General features: G+C 35.3%; 1 protein-coding gene across 1 annotated transcript in view; it reads right to left on the bottom strand.

The window, feature by feature from the left end:
* Positions 1-1592: 1592 nt before the first annotated feature.
* CEP128 (centrosomal protein 128) overlaps positions 1593-25557 on the bottom strand; it is a 129586-nt gene continuing 105621 nt past the window's right edge. Inside the window, exons 20-23 of the mRNA XM_059819872.1 lie at positions 13174-13251; positions 11057-11170; positions 7279-7387; positions 1593-1699 (exon numbers count right to left, since the gene is read on the bottom strand). Of these exons, the coding sequence (XP_059675855.1) occupies positions 1593-1699; positions 7279-7387; positions 11057-11170; positions 13174-13251 (408 nt within the window). The remainder of the gene's footprint in view (positions 1700-7278; positions 7388-11056; positions 11171-13173; positions 13252-25557) is intronic.

The following is a 25557-nucleotide window of genomic DNA, read 5'->3' as shown; positions in this document are numbered from 1 at the left end:
TCTTCTCCAGAGTGGAAGTTTATTTGTTTATGTTTTTGTCTTGGCCCTGTCATTACTGTTGAGATCAGAAGTGATGGATGTGCCTGTTTTGCTTTCTTGACCTTCTGAATGAGCAGATGTGCCAGAAGTCTGCAAAAAGCCAGTGCCAGCACTACAATGCATAGCATTATACACACACAAAAGGTGAAGAAAATTTTTAACCAAATTAGATTTTTTTAAAGTAATTTAAGTGTATAGAAAATGAAAGAAAAATTAATTCAATTTTTTTCTCATTTCCTTGTCTGATTTAGATGTTCTCAGCAAGAAGTTCTGTTCGAAACAGGCTGAATACAAGGGGATTGTCAAGTAAGTGCACTGTCCAGAGAACCCACTGGGACTGCAGAACACTTCTTCAGAAAATTTAAAAAAAAAAAAAGCATAGTGACCTGAGAATTATGTCTGAGACACCTACGGTGCTAAAAAACCAATAGTATTTCTAAGAAGAAGTAGGCTTCCTAAATATGAAAGAAGCCTACAAAACAAAATGGTTTCAATGGTGTTCATGTTGCTACAGTACTCTTGATAGGTTTGGCAAATTTTTTAAGGCAAATTAGTAGTGATTCAACCAGAAGCACTAGAGAGGAGAATAAAACAAGGACCATCAGAAACACTTGCATTTCTTTTGACAGCAGAAAATTCTTCTGTGATGTGCTGTTTGAGACGACAGTAACGCAGAATTGTATCCAATTTTGTTTAGAACAGAGATATCCGAACAAAGACAACCGTGCAATATTGTATTTCCATAACATTTCAAAATCAATATGACACATCTCTTCTAATAGAGAACAAAACAGAATAAGTAAATGATCATTAAACCCTGCTATTAGAATTTTCACAGTCACATAGCAGTGCCCTTCAACATGCTTCATACAGATGGTTGAGATTCAGGTGCCGTTTCGTGCCTTACCAGAGGTCATCTGATCAAACTGTTCTGGTCAGAAGAATAATTCTCAACAGCTTATAACAGATATATGCTGAACCTGAAATAATGATATGAATTTCCACTAATTTTGAGGAAATTTGGTTTTGTTTAACGTTTATCACTTCTTTCTTAGATGATTGTTGCAAACTGAAGAACCTAAAATCACAAATGTGTCTGCACAACACTGTATAATGACTCTCATAACAAATATTAGGACAAAGGTAATTTCTGAATATTTTTTCATTATTAATAATGTTATTAAATGTTATAAAAACCCAAATGTCAGAACAATTCCTGTACAATGGTAAATAAGCTCATAGCAAAGATTAATTGCACAGGTCTTTCGTTTCATAATATTTCAGGAATACAATAAATTTAGTTTAGGAGGACTGCAAAAACAAATAAGAGGGACTAGCATAATCCCAGAAAACCTTTGGTGTAGAAGTTACATAAATTATCACAGGAGTTCATTAAACTCACTCTTGGTGCTCTTTCATTTAAGTGTTTGGCAATAGCTGAATCATTAAGGGTGCATCACTCCTATAGCAGATGGAATTACTGCTGTTCAAAATCAAAAGAGAGTTGAATGGAATTTACCACAGAGAAAGCTGGTGTGTTTTTGTAAAATGTTCTATTGCTTCCCTCTTTCTGCTTGCAGCTTCATTTCACTGACAGCAACATTGATGGAATCTTCCTTGGTGGCACTTGTATCAAAATGAACCATTCCTTTCGTAAGTGCTAGAAATAAGTCAGACAAAAAAGTAATTAAACATCTTCAGAGAAACACATACATTTTGCTGACTGACCATCAATGTTTATATGAAACATATATTTCATTAGATAATAACTTACACAGCAAGTAATATGGTGTTAATAAATATTCAATATTCGTAATGCTATGAATTGAGAAATTGACTTATTTTTCTAGAGAAACAGATTTTAATCCTATATAATACAGGCATGGCCAAGAGCTTTCTTATACAGAAGAAATGTAAACTGCGTTTTTTTAAGATTTGGTAATTCCACTAACATTTATTTTCCATTTAATTTTCCAGCATTCTTGTTTAAATAAGACAAAGCAAACCACTCAGAAAATTCTCAAAGGAGTATCTTTATCAATAGCATGGACTAAAGTCAACAACTGACACTGAACAGGTGTTCATAGGATGCCATACCGCGTATATACCTTCACAACGGGGTGCATATATAATGCCTATTTCTAAATACTTTATATTGCATCAAAATCTAGGCAAGATGAATTGACAGAACATCTATGATAAAGTGCTGGAGGAAAAAAAAAATCCAAATATCCAAACATCTAGCAATTATTTAACAAAAGGCAGAAATTAAGGGGTAGAAAGTGGGTATCAGCTTATACAACATACCCTTTTTCTAACAGCCTTCCTCATATCGTAAGCGTGTAAGAAAAGTGCTCCTTCATGATTGTTTGTAATAAATACCCAGAGTGCAATTTTTTAATAGTCCAGTAAAATTGTAGCAGTATGTAACCAAAAGTTATTTAATAGGGAGCAAGCCTTCACAGTTTGATTAGGAGGAGTGAGAGGTTTTCACCTTCAGAAGGAGAATGAAATAATTGTGTTTGGGACATTAGTAAAACAGTGAGTTATCATTTTTCAGTATAAAGTTTTCAGTACTGGTCCAAAACTATGCTACTGTATGCTATTTCAGTGGTACCTCCTGTGGGCAGTATTCAAAGTAAAGTGAAAAATCATAAAGAAAATTCATTGCTAAACTAAATCAATTCGCATTTTTCAAAGTGATGATGTCAAGGTTCCAATCATTCCAGGTTCTTATGTTTGAGCAGCCTTAGAAGGTTTTGTTCTAGAATGGTGTCCCACAGCATCATGATGTTACAATGTCTTTTTACTTTTAAGTTACTTACTTATAAATGTTAATACAAACAGTCTTAAGAACTTATGAAAAAGTATACATAGAAGGATAAAGACAGACATCAGCATACACTGCAGGAGTTACATTTTTATGATAATAAAAATCAACATTCAGGACAACTTGTTTTTATTCAACCATAATATCATTTCTACTATATATCATGTCAACAGAAGAGTGTTGTGTATCATCGAGCCAAAGGGTCAGAGAAGACTGTGATCCCAGCTACAGAAGTTGGGAGAACTGGTGGCTATTTTCATCTCCCTAAAGTCACAGCTTATGAAGCCCTGGCACATAAATTCCCAACAACAATAGGAAGCCTGAAAGCCATACGGTTTCTGGGAAACCATCCAGGTTAAAACCTTGAAGTGATGAACTATACAAAGAGAAAGCTAACGCAAAGCATGTGTAACTCTAGGGACCTTTATAATACAAAATTTAAGAAAAATACAGTGACCATGAAAAACAATTTCTGAGGATTATTCTTTAGATAACAACTAGCAGTGACTTTTTAGATCAACCATTTTGGTCTGATAATCATACAGACTGCAAACCATGTCTAATGAATGCTTCCTTGTATAAATTATTTTCTCAGTTAAACTTCTTCCTTTCTAAGAAAATGGGTATAGAAATAAAAGCTCATTCCCACAGCATCTTTAAAATAGTTTCTTACAGAAAAGCTGTTATAATTGTAGAAATTATACCAGAAACATGAAGACTAGAAATAAAACAGAATGTTAGTGTTACTTTTCCTTTTAACTGCCTGCTGTATTGGCAACTTTTTACGAAATATATATATGGAAGCAGATTGTTGTTTCCTTATTTATTTTTTCCTTTTTTATTTTTTGTCCCTCTTTCTTCAACCAATTTTAAACTTAAATACCAGGATCTCCCTCACAGATAAATTAAATTATATCAAACATGTCTGATGCCCTCTACAAGTCATAAGAGACCCACATTGAGAAGGGAGCTTCTAGTACTACTTATTGACTCTATAATCTGTACAGTTTCATGAATTTAAGAGAGATGGAGTGGGGAAACATTAAATCACAAAGGTTTGCAAACTGCTCCAAAAGGTAAATGAAAAAAAAAAAGTAGTCGTCCATTCTTCTGTTTCTGAAGAAGTAAGGAGATAAATTAATCACAGAAAATAGGTGATGACATTTATAGGTAGACATATTAAAAGCTACAGGAGGTTTGGGAGCAAAAGACCTCAAATTATATTTCGCTGTCAAAGTCTCAAATAATAACTAAATAATATCATTACTGAAATTAAAAGTTCATGGTGTTTATGTAACTAATATGACTGAAGTAGCTGATTTTATCATTTGCCACTCACTGGCAATTACAAGAAAAGCTCCTTAATGTTACTACCACTGCAGAATTTTCACTGTCCTCAAGAACTATAGCAACAACTTCAAAATACACATTTGACTGGTGGAGATTGGCATAAAGTTAAAACATTCAGTCACTAACCAAAGTCTACGGAGTAATTCACATACCTTAGTGCCATAAGCTACCACAGACATCCATCCACAAACGGCTGCGAAAGATGTGATGGGACCTATGGTGTATGGGATCACGTGGCTAAACCGGTTCGGAGCACAAAGGCGAGATGCAGGGAGTTGAGATGCGACTCAGCTTTGTCTCACCTTGACAAGTCCTTATCTATGCAGAGATGACTTGGGGGGAGCTGTGGAAAGGGCTCAGCCCGGGGTTGCCTGAACAACCCAAACATGAATGGAGCTGTGAATGATCCCTCGACAAACAAAATGTCGCCCTCAGTGCCGTTCCACCACTATGCAGTAACTTTGTGTGCTAGACATGACAAAATTAGCCATACAGACTAAGGAATCATCAAGGCACCAGGGATAAACATTCGTGCATAATCCTGCCCCCACCCATCAAATCAGGGAATAAAACCTGTAAGGTTTGGGCAGAAAAGTGGGGAGTCTTTTTTCCAAGGATACACTGGCCTGTAGGAGATTCTTTCCCCCTTGTCCAGGATGCTGTACAAGGTAACTTCCCAGGGATTAAGAGGCCTTGCCTGAGAGAGCAGGTAAGTGATTAAGAAACATACGTATGGTATTTGGCATGCTTTAAGATCGTGATTAGTGCACTCTTAAGGTATTAATATCTAGCGCACTTGTGGTTTGTGTTAGTACATTCTCGAAATCACTTGAGGTTGTAATAGTGTATTTAATGGCAATAGTGCATTCCTCCATTGTATCCATAAAAACCTGCAATAGTGGTGTACTGGACCTGTGAGTGAAGTTCAAATAAATTGTTAATTTGAACCTTACAGTGAAGTCTCTTTCTCTCCGTCACATATGGGAAACCTATGCCTTCCTGGAATGACAGTTCAATGGGCACCTAACTTGCTCTCATACTTACATATGAGCATGAAGAACGTAAAATAAGAATAAAGAACATATAATAGCACTAACCCTTAGGAGAAAAGTATCAGCAAAGTGAGAAATTAAGAACACCACCTTCATTCTATCAGAGTCAAATCAAATCAGGGATAGGAAAATATTCTATGCTTACTTCTCTGTTTTAGACTCATACAACTTGACTAATGGATTTTTATAGAATACAAGTAAGAAACTAAAATGCTAAAGATTTTTGTATGCAGTTCCTTTCCCTTAAAAACAAATGGGAAAAAGTGAAACACAGTCACTGTTTTCTTACTTTTTTGCTTTTTTAAAAAAAATTATTTTTAAAAATAGCTCTTTACCATCTGGGTAAAAGAACAAAACAAAAAACACTCTCAGCACCATTTTGGGATTTGGAAAATATGAAATATGAAGAGCAGCTTCATTTATGATGTGGGAAATACCTTCCTAAAAGTTTTAAGCAAGGAAAAAAAAAAAAGTCTCTCAGCCATGCCTGAACATGGTTGCAAAAGGAGCCTTCCTCAATTACTGAAGACTTTGCAAGTATTTCATAATGATCAACATTGAATCACTACTGTCTTTCATTCATCACTTATTTTTTAACCTCCAGAAAGCTTAGTGCTGGTAAAAACCAGTTAGATCAGAGAATAAATACACAGAACTGGTTCATCAGATTGGTATTCAGATCACATGGATCCTATTTCTCTGACAACTGCCTAAAAATGACTAAATAAAGTAACAAAGTGCTAGCAAGTTCCATTCAGGTTAAGCAATATAAAGATATTGTAATATTTTAGGAACATTTATGCTGCATCTTTAAATTTCAGCAAGTTTTTGCACGGAATCACAGAGTTGTTGAGGTTGGAAGGGACTGCTGGAGGTTATCTAGTCCAACATGCCCGCAAGGTATGGGTTATTTCTTTTCTATACCCCAACCAGGCTGAGCTGTATTTTGACTTGCAAGACTTTGACAGGGATGAGGTTAGGAAAAATGGAAAAACAACTCTGAGTCAGGGGAAACTGTTCCTGAAGTACAGATGAGATGGAGGCATTTGCTCTTACGCTTTATTCCCAGTATTGGTATGCCGTATGCTCTGCAAAAAGATGTTAATCACAACCCACAGATTCTGAAAGGAAAAGAAAGCAATTACCTTTAACCTCATCAGATCAACTCAGGGCTTACTGGTGAGCAGTAATGTACTGCAGCACTTGTTCTAAGATGCAAAGGTTTGAGAGTGCAATGAAGCCTGAAATAGAACTTCCCATTACACAGAACGCAACTTACTGAATAGGTTCCCAGTACACAAACTGGCTACATTGAAAACAAATAGAAGGTGATAACCTTCTGAATAAAAGTATTCTGATATCCATGTGCTGATATGCTCAAAAAAAACCTTAAAAACCATTTTTTAAAGTTAGTTTTGACACTCATGCAAAGGTGTGCCTTTATCAGATAAAGATCTAATATGTCCTATCTTTTACTGAGCAGTTCCTAGCTATATCACAGATCCTGTGACCTTGCATGACCACAAGTTGTATATGCACCAGGGGATAGAAAGAATAGTTAAAAAACAGCTATTAAAGTAGAAGCAGAATTAGTGAATTCAACTTTCACTGTTAAACTGCCACAAATGAAAGATCTGGGAAAGAATCCTTGGCTGAGGATGTCTCTCTGGTCTCTGTAGAGATACACAGTTTACACAGATACAATTCTTCATGCAAAGATTCAGAATCCAAATGTAGCCTTTTTTCTTGGCATAGGTTTGGATGACAGACAGAATATATTGTATGTCCCCGTTACAAAAACCAAACAGCTATCAGTGGGATGTAATTAAGTATGTCCTAGACAAAGGCATCCATCCAGTACCTGAAGCTAAAACACAGGAGGACTCTTAAGATGGTTCTAGAATTTTTTAGTCGAAAAGTAGAGTGTCCTACTCTCTCAAGTAAAACAGCTTTAAAAGAGGAACATACATTACTTGCAGATTTTTTTTTCTGTAAAACAATACTTACAACCTGAATCTGAGAGCAGTGAGCTGGACAAAAACCTGTTTTGAGTTCGCCAACTAGAAGAGGGAGAAGCCACTTCTATATCAGAAATTTCAGCATCCATTTTCACATCCTATGGCAGCCAAATAAAAATAATATTTATCTTTTAATATCAAGCAGCTGTAAACTTTAACAAAAATGTACAGTAGCACACATACAGGTATATGCTGTGATTTCACACATGCTGAACAATACTGCTTTGACGTCTCAGAATGCTCAGTATTGCAGTTAGGTTCAGATTAATTTGCTTATGAATTTCATGTCCATTTCATCACTACAAAATCTCTGCAAAAAAATGCTTTGCCTTGAGAAAAGCATTGGGAGCACTGCAAGTTTTTGTCACTACACTAAGTTGTAACAATGCTCTCTTTCCTGTTTACATCACATCCACAGTTCAGGACAAAGCATAGCGGCAGGGCAGACATCAGTGAATGATGAATTCCTCATCAATGAATGGTCCACATTAACTCACTGAAGTTCCACAAGTAAGTAGTAATAATAATTTTCCCTGCCACTGGGGAAACTCAAACTTCATTGATTTCTCGAATCAAAATACCTGAAGATGCTTTTCCATTTTTTTTTGAAACCATTTAATAAAGTCTGAAGTACAATGTTACTATTTATGGCTAGACCCATACAGCATAGCTTTTTGGTGAGTAAAGTCATTTGGTCTATAAGCTGAAAAAAGATCATAATTTTAAAAAGGCCATTTAAACAAAAATCTCTGTAAATCTTTATTAGCACTGTAGCAAGTAGTCCCGAGTTGCAATACCTTCCAAAATAAGATTAAAAGCTTGGCTTGGTATCCAAATTACTCAGTTTCTTGAAATGAGAAGCGATAATAATGCACAAATGCATCCGTTCATAATACTCAATTTTGCTACTGAATTCTTATCATAAACAGCCTTAGGGAATTTTGTTAAAACATCTTGCAATTTATCATTCATGCTGATATTAAGATTTGAAAACTAAACAGAAAACAAAATAAAATCCAATATTAATTTAGAGATACAATGAGCTTTTGTCCCATCACTGAAGAGGGACTTACTCCTATTAAGGCTAATGGGAATTATACATATTAATCCCCTTATGTGCTGATGAGAGACTTAATATCTAAAGTGTACATAGAACAATAACAACTTTTAAAGAATAAAAAAAGGTTTTGTCTTTTCATTCTGCTTCCAGAAATGCTATCTTAGAACAGAGCTTTTAAACAAGCAAGGTGCTTCTGCCAGCATCTGCAATACAAGATGGCTTTTTCTTTACAGAAATTTTAACGTACAGAATGTGCCCGTTCTCATGTGCTTCATTTACAATTACATCTGTATGCTGTGTTTGACTAGATGGTCAGTTGTTTGTGGCAGGGAAACTGTCCTAAAATATTTTCATCTATCCATCATAACATTTATCTTTAGTTTTCTGCTAGCTGTCTCTTTTTATTTTGCTTCAGTTGGTATTCTCTATTATTTCTTTTGTTTTTATATATTATATTTACTTTCTTTTTCCCCAATTTCTTCTTTATCTACTATTACTCAGCCCTTTCTCGGTTGAAAAATCATGATTGTTGTACTTGATGGTATTCTGCCAGCCTCTGGCCTCCTTTATTACTCGAAATCTTACATTTTAATATACACAAATAGCAAGTATGATTATCCTGGGCTTCTAAGCAACAGGTATTTTACAGCCATCTGATAAGACTACAGAGTAGGAAGATTGAGTGGGGACAAATGAAATCATAAGACAGGAAGAAAAATAACTGCTTTTAGGGGAACATTCAACTTTGGTTTCATTTTTGCTCCTTAAAATGAAAAAAGGCTAAGACACAGGACTAGATAATGCCTGTCTGAGATTTATGTTGGCAAGCAAGCTGAAAGAAGTGTATTACAAGAAAGGCTAGAAAGAAGATCATAACAGAGGAGAAAGATTAATTCTACAAGTAATTGTAACTAAAATGGTCAATGTTAAAATTTTACAAGACTCCCTTTTTTAAAACATGCATTTTCTTATCACCTACCAATTGTCTACTTTGTATAGCAGAAGCACTACGTTGTGTACAGAGCATGAATCAAACTATCAGAAAGAATGAACTTTGATGTCCTCAAGCCTACACTCTGCCACCAATCAATTTTAGAGACTCTCAATTGACAAACAGTAACATAAAAAAAAACCCAATGTATTTGAGTTCGTTCCAAGGGAGGGTAAGAAAGGCAAGCATTAAAAAGGGTTTTTTTAGACTAAGCTAGCCTGATCACTGAAATCAGATTAGCACCCGTCTGTTACTTGTTTTTGAACATTCTGTTCTATTTGTAACAGCCGTGACAGCAAAGAATACTGCATGTCATGCAAAAATCCAATTAGGCCTGACTAAATGGAAGCTCTCCATTAAATGCTCTCTGTTGTCTAAAGAAAGAGAAAATATTGTTTTGGAATCAGCTTTATACTGGATTCTGAATTTAGAGTTCAAATCATGCGAGCTCAGTAAGTTCAGTCAGCTTAGTGTAATATATTCTATCGTCAGCTGATTGCATTCCACTTAGCTTTTCAATGTTTTCCAAATTTTAATGGCTACTGAATTAGCAACTCTTGTGTGAACGCAAGAGAAATTCAAGAAACTGAAGATTATCATTAGTAACAGACTGAAAGTGAATCTGTCCTGTTTCTTCCTTTCAATTCTTTCTTACAGAAGAGCAAGATGGCTTTTTCAAGTACCTTAATACCTCCTTCTTACAACAACAACTTACTAAGTTAAAATACTCTGTATTTATTTTACTTTTTCCACTTTTTAAAAGACCTACTGGTAAGTATGCCCTCATTTTACAGAAGGAAGACCGCTATGGAGGAGGTGGGGAATACAAACAGCTTAAATTTTTTTGATACATGGTATGTGATCCTAGATTTTGAGCTCAACTGCTTAGAGACACTGGTAAGATTCATTGCCAAACAATCTTGATTTGATTGTGATAAGTAGCAGAAATACTAGCATGATTCTTCAGTTTTGATCACTTATTTCAACCACGTCCATAAGAAATTGTAGTTCTGCCAAAGCGAGATGCTCACTGAGAAGTGATATGACAATGAACAAGCTAATATGAAGAGAAAGAAAGTGTGTTAACAATTGGAAAGGTGAACTCACCCCAGGCAATGTTTCTAAACAAGAGCACTGGATTTGTATTGCAGGGAGTTAGGAAATTATGCTTAGCCCTGCTATCAGTCCCCTGAGTGACCTTTATCAAATCGCTTCCCCTCTGCCTGGATTTCATTTAGGTATGAAATAGACATCACACAGTATCTTTTGTAAAGAATGCAAATTTTGTAAAGAATGCAAAGATCAACTACTGAGAAATCACTATACAAGATCTACAAATTAATCATCCTTTTAATGGAGGAATCAGGTTTCTATATTTATCTTTTACATGAAAAGACAAGGGGAAATTGCACAAACCAATCAAAAAATTGCTGTAGACAGCGATTTGACAAAGCAGGTAAACACTTCAGAGTAGTAAGACACAGTAAGACACTTTTCTGTGAAATTTTAAATATTTTTGGAAAGTATCCATGGCACTTTACAATGAAGACAACACTTCTGTCATCGAATTTTACATCAGCCATGGCAGCTACATAAACCAGAAACATTCACGTGTGATTTTAGTCTGTGTTTGTACTAGGAGTTAATATACATCAAATAAGCTTACGCTGCTGATTGAAAGTAATTGGGAAACAAAAGTGGAGTACACACACATACCTTGAACTGTTGAACTCTTTGTTTTGAATCTTCCAGCTGTTGCTGCAGAGAACTCACTATTTCTTTATACTTCGTATACCTTTCCTCAATCATCTCCCTTCGGCAATGGGACTCCTAGAAATGCATTGAAAGATCTAAATGATTTCTTAATGCGAAAAGCATTTAATAAATGTTGGCTGACTATTGTAAACACAGGTATCACCAAGGATTTTCAATACAGCAAGAATGAATTAATTACTAACTTCCAGAGGTTGAAATACAGGGGCCATACGAAACCATAACGTTCTATACAGAGAAGTAATGTTAAAATGAAAACAGGTTAAAATGTGAACAGTCTCATCCTTAACTGATAAATGATTTATTGTAATTCTTTGCAAAATTCGGTAATATCATACCTTCTAACGAAGAAATTCTGCAGTGGTGAAAAATTAATTACAATACTGTAGAAACAAGCACTTGAAGAAAAAAAGCGTTCTAAGGATATGGACTAAACAGTATTTTCAAATAAGAAAACTTAATGCTTCTCACTGAACTAGCTAATGATTCACTTGAATGAATACAACTACCAGACAACTTGTGAGGCATTATCAAAGATTTACTTTCTCTTTCCTTCTGCCTTCCTATGACAACATTAAGGGAAGAACTTCCTAGCAGTGGAAAGCAATGAATGGCTTTGAAATACTTCATTCATGCATACCACTTGAGCGTAAAAATATGCTATTGTACAAAAAAAATTCCAATGTATTAGAACTAATGAAACTGCAAACTGACATCATTCTCACAGCTGAGGTATAAAGCTTAGCTCTCTTTAGCAATAAACTATTTATTAAACAATACATAGATGTTGGTAGGGATTCATCTTAAGAAAACAGTCTGTAAAAAACTAAGCGTCAGGGAGAAGGATAGAGCGCAAATTAAACCAAAGAATTTCGTTTCCAATCTCACGAATGCTGGATAAGTAATAACTACAGCAAACCAGAAAATGACAATGTAATTTCATAGTAATGTTAAGCAAGAGTGAAGGAGATTGTAGAAAACCCGCATTCAAGCTTCTCTTCGCCTAGCTGAGAGCAGAATTTTTCCTTTAGCAGTGCGGAACTTTCAGAAACAGAAGGCAAATGTCCACCTCTGTCAGAGCAAAAAGCTCTTTTTGGGGATACCTGGAACATGAAATTAAAACTATACATCTCAACAATATTTTTCTTAAAAACCCCCAAACATTTCAATCAGCATTTGTGTTCCTAACTCTGTTGATGGTGATAGCAATAAATAGTGTACAATTATTAACATATGTCCTCATGCAAGAACACTGAGAATAAACAATGTTCCAAACAAGGATGTTTTGAAATGTTTATGACTACTTCAGAATGAGAAATTCTATATAGCAAATAAAATGCAAATCATTATGCATTTGTTGATCTGTGACTTAATACTGATTTAAAATTTATATTGTGCAATAAGGTTCCAAATTCTTTTTTAGTAAACCACCAACTTCACATATGGAAAGTAATAATACTACTAAGTAATAATACTACTAAGTATTAATAGCTACTTAGCCACTGAAGATCTAATTTGAGGCTTATCACTCTTGACAGTACTCCACCACTACTGTCAATATGTCCCTCTGTGTCCAAACAAACCAACCTTGATTTGATAGTGATACTGGGAAAATAAGTGACAATTATTGGCATTATGTCAAAACAAACAAACAGAAAAAGCTGTAAAGCGCACCTATTTTCACTCATTACTTTAAATATTTAAATAACTGGCATAATTTATTTAATTACAAAATCTTCATTTTTTAACAAGTAACATCAGGACTTACCATTCAATACAAATATTCTGAACCAGTAATTAGGACTTGACCTACCATGCCCAGTTATCAACGTTTGCTTACATTATGGAGCACCTCAGCAGTGTTATTAATTAGGACTACATTTATAACCCCAAAAAATCTGTATAAACATGAAAATATGTTGCTGTATGTTTTTGTCTTAATAATATGTACATATGTAATTTTAAATCTTATTAATCAACTTAACTACACAAATGGAGAGAACATTAATTAACCAAAATATTTTAGAACTACTGAAAGAGTCAAATGAAATATTTCTCACTCCAACATCTTTGAAATCTTCTAACAGGCTCAGTTTCTCAGGAACAGACTCCAGATGGTCTAAAGCTACTCGAGTACTCTAAAGAACAGAACACAAGATAAAACATAAAAAATTAATCAATTCTTTCAGCCACGTCAAACATTAAAAACCTATTACATCTATGGAAACAGGTTTATAGGTATATATGTGTCTGTAAATTAAACAGGTCAACAGTAAACAGGCTGTTAAGGAAAAAGAAGGACAAAATAAAACACAAAGCACAATTTCCTTAATTTGAATCTCCATGAGTAGTTACCAGTTTATTGAGCAGAACAATACTTATTTACAATTTTGGAGTTCATGTAGCCTTCAGAATGAAATTTTCTTTTATTGCACTTCAGGGAGTAAAGTACATATAACAAAAATATAAATCTATACTCAGAATGTTTAGACCTTTGTAGTTAAACACATAGTAGAAACGTCCTGGGTTGGTGGGTTTTTTTGCAAAATACAATTATGTGTAGGTAGCACTTAGCTAAATATAGAATAATCAAATTTCATATTTTTGGTTTAGACATAAGGTATGTATCGCTGAAAGATTAATTACCACTCTAGGGAGAGTCAGGGTTGGACTCAACAAGATGATTTCACATCCACGCCTGTGACACAAAAAGTCTAGTCTATAGAAAGATGCAAAGAACTGAAGAAAATTAGTATTATGTTTTGGGGTTTGTGCACAGGTGAAGTTGGTTGGTCATGCATAAAGAGTAATCATGCCCCATAAGCCAGATGCCTCTGGAGCTTCTCAAAGGCTGCCCTTCTATTATTTGCTGAAAAGCAAGTAGAAACAATACTGTTTATACTTTCTGAACAACAGTTAGTATTTCTTCCACAATTCTGTAAGTCACGCTGCTTTGGATAAGGTTCTGTTAACCTGGTATGCAATCTACCAACAATGGGCTTCATGAACCATATTACTGCCCCGGCACTTTAAAGCAAAAATATATACAACAAATAAAATTTGTCAATCCTGAAGTCAAATATTGTTATGCTGTAATGTCTGTGCAAACTGACTTAACTTGCCCTTAACTACAAAAGCTCTGTTGCTAATCTTCAAAAGTCTCAACCTGACCAATATGAAAAACATCCCATTTAGATCCCAGACTTAAGACCTGAAAAGACTAAAACTTTCAATCACACCAGGATAAGAAAAATCAGTGGGAACCTCTCAACACAAGTGCAGTCTACTCCAGAAAGCTGTGGTTTTTACCACATAAAGCTCCCTGACAATCTTCAAAAGCAACCCAATGAGTCAAGACTGTGATAGTGTACTATGCTGGGTATAACAAAACATGAAACATCAGTAGCATTATCAAACAACAAAAATACTTTACTGATGATTAATACTGAAGGAACTGTCTACAGGTTTCATTGTTATAAAAAAAGCATATACCCATGTAAGCTAATTACTTAGAGAAGTATGTGATTCCTTAAAAGCATAGCTCATAAGTACATTTCTTTAGTTAAAAATCAATCACATAAATATTTATTAAAAAACTGAAATGGGAGAAACAGCAATGAAATGAACACTTATGTGAGCAGGCAGCTTAGATAATGTAAAAATATTGATAATGTTAATATTTTATTAATAATCTTAATCACAAGTATAATGGATATTATATGTTGTATATCAATGTAATAGGTACATTAATAATTTAGTAATATATTAAATAGCATTAGATACCATATATATTGTACATATATAAAGCAACATACAAGTACTATATATTTGTATATTATCATACTTTAATAGCAGTATTAAAATTACTATTTATACTGCTACCATAACTGTCTAGTAACCACAGATCTTTTTTCCTACATGCTGCTATTAATTATAGAGACAAGCAGTTACCTGCACAATGAACAAAACAAGCCATTGCTCCTATGATTTATAAGCAATATTGCAAATTACAATAACATATGAAAAGATTACAGTAACATAATATATGAAAAGCCATCACATTTTGCTTTGAACCAACCACTTGCTAGCTTAATTTCATGCTCTCTCATTCTTATACTATAAGAGAGAGTGTACAATCAATCTGTTCATCTTCTCTCCACAACTTCTCATTTTACAGACCTCTTGCAATCTTTCCCATTCATATCTTTCTCAGGTTGAGGAGTCCTAGTGTACTTAGTTGTTCCTCACATGGAAGAAGATTCATGCCTTTCATTGTTCTTCTGTCTTGTATAGCCTCTCTAGTTCTGTGTTTTTTAAGATGGAGAGGGGGAACGAGGAGTGGAGATCCAGAACTGAACAGAGTAACCTAAGTGCAGGCATACCATCAATTTAGAAGCAATGATGTCTGTCTTGTTGTCTGCTTATTTCCTAACAGTTCCAAATGCTCAGTTTTTAAGATTGTAAGAAATATGCTTTCCATAACAAATGAAGGTCAAGTTTCATGAACAATGGGATCCATTTGCATCTCACAGGACTGAACTTGTAACCAATACTCAGTCCCAATAAACTAAATTAGGTAGTGGACATGAGACTGGTTTTTCTATTTCTGTAATTATATGTATGCAAAAATATTATGTATGTACAAGTATTTCTCTAATTTTCTGTAACTGGGAAAAAATTGTACTGACAGTTAATATGCTAATGATATTAGGACCTATTCCTATAAAACAACCACCTGGTTAAATCAGTTTTCCAGATATTTGGATTCTTTTTCCTTCTGAGACTAATGAGGTTCAAACAATATCTCCCACCTTCTAGGAATAAACTTTTACCCTTAGATTGTATGCTTAGCTAAAAAAGGGCCGTCTTATCCCACTGTTACATTCTACAGTAGGAATGCAAGATGCAGTAGGAGAAAAGTATACAGGAATTTCCAAATCTGGCCCTTTTTTCCAGGATAATTTTTCTTCTGCATTATGTGAAGAGTAGAACAAGAACACATTGCGGTCAAAGGTACTAGAACAATAACAACTCCATTATCATAGGTAAGGGGAAGGAATTTTACTAGAGGGTTGGATGAATTTTTGCTTCAAGAATAGGAAGAGTAAGAAGCCTACAAAATGGGGTAAAAGGATTGACCAGCAAGGAAGGATATTTTAGATTTCAAAAAGTACAAGAAGAACTGTCAAAAGTGAAACAAGAGTAAAACAAAGATTCTTTAGTCATTTAGCGAGAACAAGAAAATAGAAATGAGACAGGGAAAATAAGGTGGAGATAATTTAGGTAAGAACCCAAACCAAAATTAGTATTTTTGTTTTTCTTTTATACTAACACATTAATTTTGTTAGATTTTAAAAAAATGTACAGGAATAATACAAGACTAAATAGATGAAGTTATGCCTGAAAGATAGCTAAATCAGTTCCTGAAATGGGCAGCATGAGGACACCCAGTACGAAAAAGTCCTTAATTGCAATGTTGACAACTGACCATGGCACATGCTGGAAAAAGCCTGGAAGGACAGAAAGGTGCATTCTTGTGCCGACTTTCAGTGAATAAAGTAGGGCAAATCAGTTTCGCAAAACTCAAAGTCAGAATTAAAGGTTATTTCTTCTAACAAGAAAACAGTACTTTCTTCTTTCTCACCTGCTGCATGAGAAAGGAAGTTAAGTAGATTTCACACTTAGTGAGCCATGTTTGGACCAAAACTAAAATTTATTGTATTATCTTCATAAGAAGTCTTGTATTTTAATGTGTAACTTAATTTGCAATCAGGTTTTTTTACTTGCAATTACTTTTCCTGTAACATATCTGGTTCCTTACCAGAAAAAAAAATACAGAACCTGCAGTTCTATATTAATAATGAATGTGTAAAACGGATTCTTCCTCATATTTTCAGGATGCAATCAGGCAGGAGGCCTACATATTGCATTTAAAGTGTTTTTCACAGATTATAGTGCAGAAATGTTTTTACAGCTATAAAATGTAGCTATAAAATATTTTTCAAATGCTACTGTACATCTCCTCTTGAAAGTAAAATTGGCTAGAGGTATCTATCAATCTCTAATGTTTCCCTCCTATAAGAATCAACCATTTCACTTTTACCACAGTAAAGCAGTATTCATTCATATTTTATGCTTCATTTACAACGGCCTTATGTTCATCAAAGCATTGATTTTCCACTCCATTAATTTATGATGAGATGCAATGTTTGCTGCTTCTTCCCAGAGTAGCCCCTGGTACTGGTCTGCCTGTGTGTTTCTAAGGCTGGAAAAAATATGAGAGACAACAGACCCTAAGCAATCCAAACTTAACTACATGTGAAACAAAATACTAAACCCTAATGTTCAGCAGTCATTCTAGTGTCACAGAGATCTGATGGACACATGCCCACAAAGTTTTTAGTTTGAACACCAACAACTCCTCTACCCCTCCAGAAATAAAATCCTTCCTCACAGGAAATAACCCCAAAATTGTAACACCCCTCAATCTCTCTTCTTGGTCCAGCACCAAATTAAACCAGAAATATTTTCAGCTTATGGTATATATTACCTAACACATTTTACTGAAGCACTTTACTCATGAACTGCAGAAAAATATACATTTGAGATGCCACACAGAGTTGAAATAAAGTTGCCTGGGACATCGGACACATTTAATGCAGTGGCTTCTCAGCATGCTATAAAGTATATTCAATTTACAGCAATTTTTTTTTCCAACTAGAAAGATTTTTGCTTTTTTTCCCCCGCTGTTTTAATAAAGACCTGTGACCTGTTCTCAGCATAAAAGGAACTCAGGCCCTAAGTGTAAGCCCATGCCTCAAGCCATCCCATTTTTCAATTCTTTCTCTGAATTCCAATGCCAAGACCTCATGTCAACACTGTCTGTAAATGGAGTTAAGGAAGATGCTCATCATCTGTTCTCCCCAAGTGCCTCCTAAATATATCCCCTCTATTTCACATACTTTTTGTGTGGAAAAAAAAATAAATTAGCTGTGCCTCAGCTAGTCCTCATTACTTACATTATTAAACGTAATCTTGAAAGCAGAAGACCAGCCTTTGGGTTATATGCATACATGAAGAATCACGTGGATAAAGGATGATATAGGCTACTTGGATTTTTGAAAAGTTTTTCAGATTCCTAAAATTTATACCTAACGTCACACACAAAATAATGGGCTCTAAGCTAACCATTACTGCTTAGGAAAGTAGACCATGGGGTAATGATACATATTTCCAAGAACTTGCTAACTCAGTGCTCGATATCAATCAGAAAAGCAAAATCAACACTGGATATAATCAGGAAAGGAAAAAAATGCCAGAGAACATAATTATTCCCAAGTATGAATCCACAGTGTTCTTGCATCTTGACTGCTGAGTGCAGCTGTGGACCTCTATTTCAGAACAGAAATAGGGAAAGGTTAGAGAAGAGCAACAAGAGTGATCAAAGCCATGGAGTACTGTTTCCATGTGAGAAATTATTAAATACAATGACTCGAAAAAACAGGACTCTTCAGCCAGGAAAACATAGAAAATTTTATATGGGTTTAAGCAGAAAACTGGGCAAGTTCATGAATGAGAAAGACCATGGAAGGGTTCCAAATTCATAGAAACTACATCTAAGTCTGGAAGTCTGAGCTTTGAATGGCTGGAATCAGAATGAATGAGTGGGAAACAAAATATACATCAGTCCTGTTCATACACTCTTCTCTGAGTATTTTATTTTGGCCATTGTTGCGACATCTATAGCTGGGCTAGATTGACCTTTGGTCTTAACCAGAACGGTTCCTTTTATATTCTAAAATTCTCACAGTCTCATGAGCAGTTTGTGAAGTGGTTTGAATAGGGTAACTCACACACTAACATGTTCAGGGCAAGAAATGCATGCCTTTTTCATAAAATCAATGAAAAGAATGGTAGTGATGTGCAAATAAAAACAGAAAAAGAGAAAAGCCACGTTTGCTAGGGGAAATTTAATAAAGAAGGCAGCAACAAAAGACTATGTTGAAGACTGGAAGGGAAAGGTGATGAAAGAGCTTTTAGCTGGCCCACAGAATTGGTCTGATAATTTAATGAAATGCACAGCAACCTCCTCAAAGTGGATCAAATGCCATACTTGTATCATTAATGACTACAGTCTACTCTATTAAAAGAGATGGATTTAGCCACACAGATAAAATGCAAAGAAGGATGTTAAAAGCACCTGACATAGAGGGCAATTAAGTACTGTTAACTTTTTTCCCAGAAATCGGAAAGCTGTATGCCGTAATGAATACAAATAATCCTAAAGTGAGCCATCACATCTGTCTGCTCATTGTTTAACGGGGAACAGAACGTACTGATACAGTGCACTGATGGTACCGATAAAAGGAAGAAACACCAATTGTACTGACTGGAGCAGTATTAATGGTATTTTACTTAACAGATGTCTCTTCCATAAAGTGAGTGCTATTAATCTTTTTGTTTTTAAAATAAAGATTATTTACTTTGAAAAGGGGCGTTCTATGTTTTCACAGAGAATGATAAAACAAATTACTCATTTTCCATGACTTCATACAAACACTTTGATGTTTAAACTGCATGTGAACAGTTAATCCCCCTATATTGATGTATTCTTGGTGATAGACAGTTTCTCTCTGTCTCAAGGGACAGATCTAAATCAAAGTCAGATGCACATTTTATTTTTAGTCTCAAAGCTACAATGCTAAATGCAAATAAATCAAAGCAGGTTTGTGTATAGTCCTCCTAATGTTTGCCTTTATAGTTGATATATTGAAAACACATAAACCAGAAACCAAACTTCATTGACTTTCAAGTACAGTGCTCCTTTCTTTTCTGAGGTAGGTAAAAACAAATGGCTATCTGTATTACACAGATATTTTTGAAAATTAGAGCTGACTTAAGTACCAGTTAGCTAATCCCCAAAGAATACCCATAAAAAGATTAAATGCGACTGTAATTTTAACTGACTGCAATGCATATCAGCAGGCAGTTACTCACAATTCAGATGAAAGATGTAACGTTAACGGTGACCTACGATGACTTATTTAAATGGCCTTAGCATGTTGAATACTTAAATAGCAAGAAGAGAATGCACCCAGCATGTACAAAGGTATCCCTTGCTTTCCCCTGTTAACATCTGTAAAACTATGCATTGCCAGTTTCTATCTCCAGCACTACACTGATACCTCATACATTCTTCTTTTACACAGGGTGTGGTTCTACTTAAGAGGCCTGAGGTTCTCTGTTGACTTTCATATGCCAGGCAAATTCCACGATAGCTGGGACATTCTGTGACATAGTACATCATATGTATAGAGGGAACTTTAAAAGAAAACAAAAAATGTATTTTGTATCTTTATATTCCACATATACCATTTCTCCAATTATACAATTGTTTTGATGATTTCAGCACATCACAAAATCAATTTACGTTTGCAAAGACAGGCAACATATAAATTTATCAAGTTACACAACATGCAAGTTCAATTGGCTTTTTCTTTCTATACATTGTTTCATCCAAGTTTTAACTAGTAAGATTTTTTTTTTTAAGCAAAAACTACACTTACACTAATGAAAAACAAAAGACCTTTGTTAACAAAGCATTGCAAATGTCAAACGAACTGAACTTTTAATTTAGACTCCAGATGTTTTTGCATGGGGTGGACCACATTTTAATTAAGAGAGCTTCATGGATGCTTCCTTTCCTGTTTGCAATGACATGGACCATGTCTTCTCTCATTCATGAGCACTAACATCCCTCTGGTAACTACAGGAATAGTTTACATGGAAAAATATTAGGAAAGTATTTCATGAATTTGTAGTTGTTTGATGCATACTAGCAGCTGGAAATGTGGAGGAGACAGTGCAGTCTTTTGGCAAGCCAGCTCTCTGTGAATCATCAAGTGCTCCAAGTACTACTGGAGGTCCACAGAACTAGTTTTTGAGAATCTATTCTCTATCATTTATTAAGATTTTGATCAAAGACATCCAGACATAATTACCAGAAATTAAAATAAATATAACACAAGAGGCAGAGTGTGTAAAGTAAAGCAATGTTAGTGGGCACACACTCTTAAAAGGTATAAAGACTTCCTTGTCATTCATTCGTGAATGCTACCTTCAACTTTCTGGAGCTTTGCAGGCTAAAAATCTTTACATGCAATTTATGTTAATGTTTTGTATGCTAACAGTATTTCATCAAGCCTTCCAGAAAGCATTACAAAAATTCAATTAAACACAGCCTTCATGGGAAAGAAGAAATATAATTCAGTTTCATAGCTGAGAAAAATTGAAATACAAAGGGAAGTGATTTAACCAAGGATTCACAGCAAATCAGTGTCAGAGTAGGAAAAAAATTAGGAATTTGGCTTATAGATTTCCCCATTTTAATCAAAAGATGCACGAGAGAATAAAAAAAAAAAATCTATGGTAGCATCAATAGGTGTAACTGATGTCTGTGTTCCTAAGGTTATAATTTGATCAAATATAAAACATTCAAATCTAAAATGAAGAACCTAGCAGAAACATTTTAGTCAACAGTCTGCTGTCAAACAAAATTTTAACTTGTTTCATGATATATATTAAACGAACAAAAAAAAGCATGCTATACCATATAGATATATGTCTTGCTTATCAAGTTATAAGCATCCTATATTCTGCGGAAGAACTCATAGATACACATTCCACAGATGAAAGACCAACATTTCTAAAGAGAATCCTGTGGATGGAACACATAGGATCGCTCTTTAAAATTATATTTACATACTTATACATACTATGTTTGAAAAACTGAAAGTGAAGACCACCGTATATTACTACTACTAGTTAAACTAAGAGAACTAACTTAAGATAGCTAAAGAATTACACAGTCTTTTGTAATAAAGATTTATCCTGAGATTTTTACTTTCTCTAACGGAAAACTGAGAGGATTTTTGTTTATTAAAATCTGGCAAAAATGTTCAGTATTTGCAACATGTGGAACACATCTTCACAATATTGAAAGGAGCTTTCTGCTTAGAGAATGTAAGGGTTGCATTAGGAGAAGTGTTGCCAGTAGGTCAAGGAAGGTGATCCTTTTATAGTCAGCCCTGGTGAGACACATCTGGAGTGCTGGGTCCAATTCTGGGCTCCCCAGTACAAGAGACATACTGGAGACAATCCAGCAAAGGGCAACTAACATTCTTTAAGGGACTGGAGCATCTCTCCCACGAGAAAAGGCTGAGAGAGCTGGGATTGTTTAGCCTGGAGAAGAGAAGGGTCAGGGAGATCTCATCAATGCCTACAAATATCTGAAGGGAGGGTGTAAAGGAGAGGGAGCCAGGCTCTTTTCAGTGGTGCCCAGTGCCAGGGCAAGAGGCAATGCACAAACTGAAATACAGGAGGTTTCATCTGAACATAGGAAACACTTTTTCCACTGTGAGGGTGACTAGGCACTGGCACGGGTTGCCCAGGGAGGTTGTGGAATCTCCATCCTTGGAAATATTCAAAAGCCATCCGGACACAGTCCTGGGCAACTGAGTCTGGGTGACCCTGCTTGAGCAGGGGGCTTGGACCAGGTGACATGTAGACGTCCCTTCCAACCTCAACCATTTTGTGATTCTAATGTATTATATTACTGATATCACCACTGGAGAAACTATGAAGTTACTAGACCAAATTGTTAGACATGCACAATGATTATTTGTCAATAAACAAATATAAAGTTGTCATCCTAACCACCAAACAAGAGCAGTTTAATAAAGTTTACAGAGTTACCTACATTTTGCAACCTGGCTCTGACAGGCAATTTAGCAATAAATTCTTAGGCCAATATTGTAAATATTCTTTAACAAATGCACAATAAGATATTCTTGATTGCGCTTATCTGCAAATTTAGTATTCAAAGTCTCGACGCAAGTATATATATTTTTGCAACAATACGTTATTATATTTTTACATTAATCTAGTAATTCATTTTTACAAAATAGTGAAGAAAATTTTTAATAGAGAGTAATTTAAAAATAATGCTATATATCAGTGTTGAGGGAAGAGAGATTAGAGAGGTGACATTAGAAATATACACATATATGTTTAGTTTGTGGACTTTGTGCAAGTATACTGCCTTAAATGAAATCCATAAATTAGAAAAGTTGTGCAGAATCTTGGAAATCTCTTTATTTCAGCATTTTGGTTCCCACTTTAAATCCCAGAAATAGCCAGAAAGTGAGAAATAAGTACGAATGGGAGAGAAAGGCAATTGTTAAAAAAGAAAAGCATACTTGTTACCAGCAAAATAAATCCTTTTACAGCAAAAAAATATCAAAATGTTGGCCGAAGAGAACTAGAGGTGGCTGTATTAGCAAAAAACTAAAAGAACAAGTAAAGCACCAAATAGTAGGAGGCAGAGGATGGATAAGTAGCAGGGTATTCAATAAGAGCAACAGATATGTAGGGGAAGAAGACAACATCAAGGAAGGAGGCAAGAGGAAGGTGAGCATCAGGAGAAAAGAAACAGCTGGCTGCAAGCACAGTCAGGCTGCAGAAGTTCCTTGGTGGGAGTGAGCAGAGGAAGGACTCGGGGAACCTTGGGAAAGTTCTCCACCCCCAGCGAAGGGAAGTGACACACTGGCTCGCCGATGAAAGGAAAGGAAAGGGCAAGGCAGGCAGGACAGAGGATCTCAGACTGCTGCTCCTCTCCCGGTCATTTTTACAAGATCAAAGAATGGCTGTGTTCTGGGAGGACCAGAAGGCCTTTGATGTAATGGTAGTTTTGGCAACACACTACAGAAGCAAACCAAGGAGACAAGAAAGTATTAACCCTTAGATTCAAGATTTCCTAAACATTCATACATATAAAGTATGACAAACATGAAATAATCTCAAGACCTAACAGCAAGTTTTACTTATTGATGGAAGGCACATTGAGAGACATGGGGAGAGGTAGAGAGCACCCAAAAATGGATGCTGTCAGACAGTTGCATAATCTGTGAAATGCATTGGGCATTGTCACCCTTCTAATTCTTCTTTTAAAATGGGTGATAAATCAGAAAAATTATGCGAATTTGATACTACTACAGAAGAAGAATCTAATAGCTGTTACATTGCTGAGTGTGTGCAGACAGAAACCTGGTTTACTGGTATTCAAAACCTTACTTTCACAAACATAAAACATGAGTTACAACAAAATACATAAATGTTCATACTGAAAAGGAAATTCATATTAAATAACAATTTTGCAGAATACTTAGAGCATTACTGGAGTTAACCTAGATTTATGACACTGTAACAAAAACTTGAATAATGTCCAGAAAAGTCTGATCCAAGTATTCTAAGCAAGTGGTAGCCTCACTTCTGGGTTCTCTACTGAAAGCAGCAAGCTGTCTTATTGATCAAAGGATATAGAATATTTATGTTCACTGGAATAGCTTCAGGATATTGCTGATTTCAAATTAAATTTCCCAGTCTTATGTCAGACTAGTACTACTAAAGAAGAGGAATCTGACTTGCAGTTTATGCTCAGAAAGCACGATATGGTTTACAGAAACCCACTAAAGTTACAAGCATGGCACAGTAGCAGTGTGCACCTACAAAATGTGCCCTGACCTCTCTATGACAGTTAGATACACTTCACATTGTAGCTACATCTGAGAATACAATACAGACTTTTCCCCAAGAAAATCATACAACTTTGTTTATAAATATTATTATAGTGCCAAATCCTGTATGTAAGAACTAAGCTACACTCAAGAATAAACTAAATCACTTTAAAGATAAATAGTATTCATTCTGGCAAAACATCAGACTACATAATTGATTACGAAAGTAATCAAGAAAATGACTTGTTAATAGCTATGTAATAATTAAATTCATTTTATTAAACAGTATTAAACCAAAAAGAGACCCCAAAATCCCACATAATCCCTACGTACTTAAAACCTCAGTTTTGCCCGTACTTGTTACTCCCCTGGCACTTCTCACGAGTTGAAGGATTATTCCAGAATACACCTTGGTTCTTCAGCTCCTTTTACATACACTAGTGAGTCTGTCTAAGTACCCCTGTTCTTCCTTCTTACCTTCCAGCTTCTGCTCTTGTCCTGTGCACGCTGCTGGAGCAAGAAGCAGTGTATCTATCTGCTGAATCATACTGTAGAACTGATCTGATTGAAGAAAAAGAGCCAAAAAATCCCAAAACTTCTTGTGATGGCTACTATTTGTTCTCAGGTTCTTTAAGGGAGTGACCAGGTCAGGTGTCATGTCCTGAAGGAGGATGGTAATACAGCACTTTCCTTGGGAACCAAGTGCGTTGCCCAAGGAAAAAGAAGATCCAAGAAACTGTCGGGTACAGCAGACAGGATGAGTCATGGGTAGGAGATGGAGCTTCCAGCTCAAACAGACTGCTGAGAGGAGAAGAAGCTGACAGGGCTCAGAGATGATGCAAAGGACCCTCCTAGTTTTCTGTAACTCAC

Source organism: Gavia stellata, chromosome 7 (genome assembly GCF_030936135.1).
Source record: "Gavia stellata isolate bGavSte3 chromosome 7, bGavSte3.hap2, whole genome shotgun sequence".
Classification (NCBI taxonomy): domain Eukaryota; kingdom Metazoa; phylum Chordata; class Aves; order Gaviiformes; family Gaviidae; genus Gavia; species Gavia stellata.
Note: the sequence above shows the minus strand (reverse complement) of the source record. Positions and strands in the feature narration are given on the sequence as shown.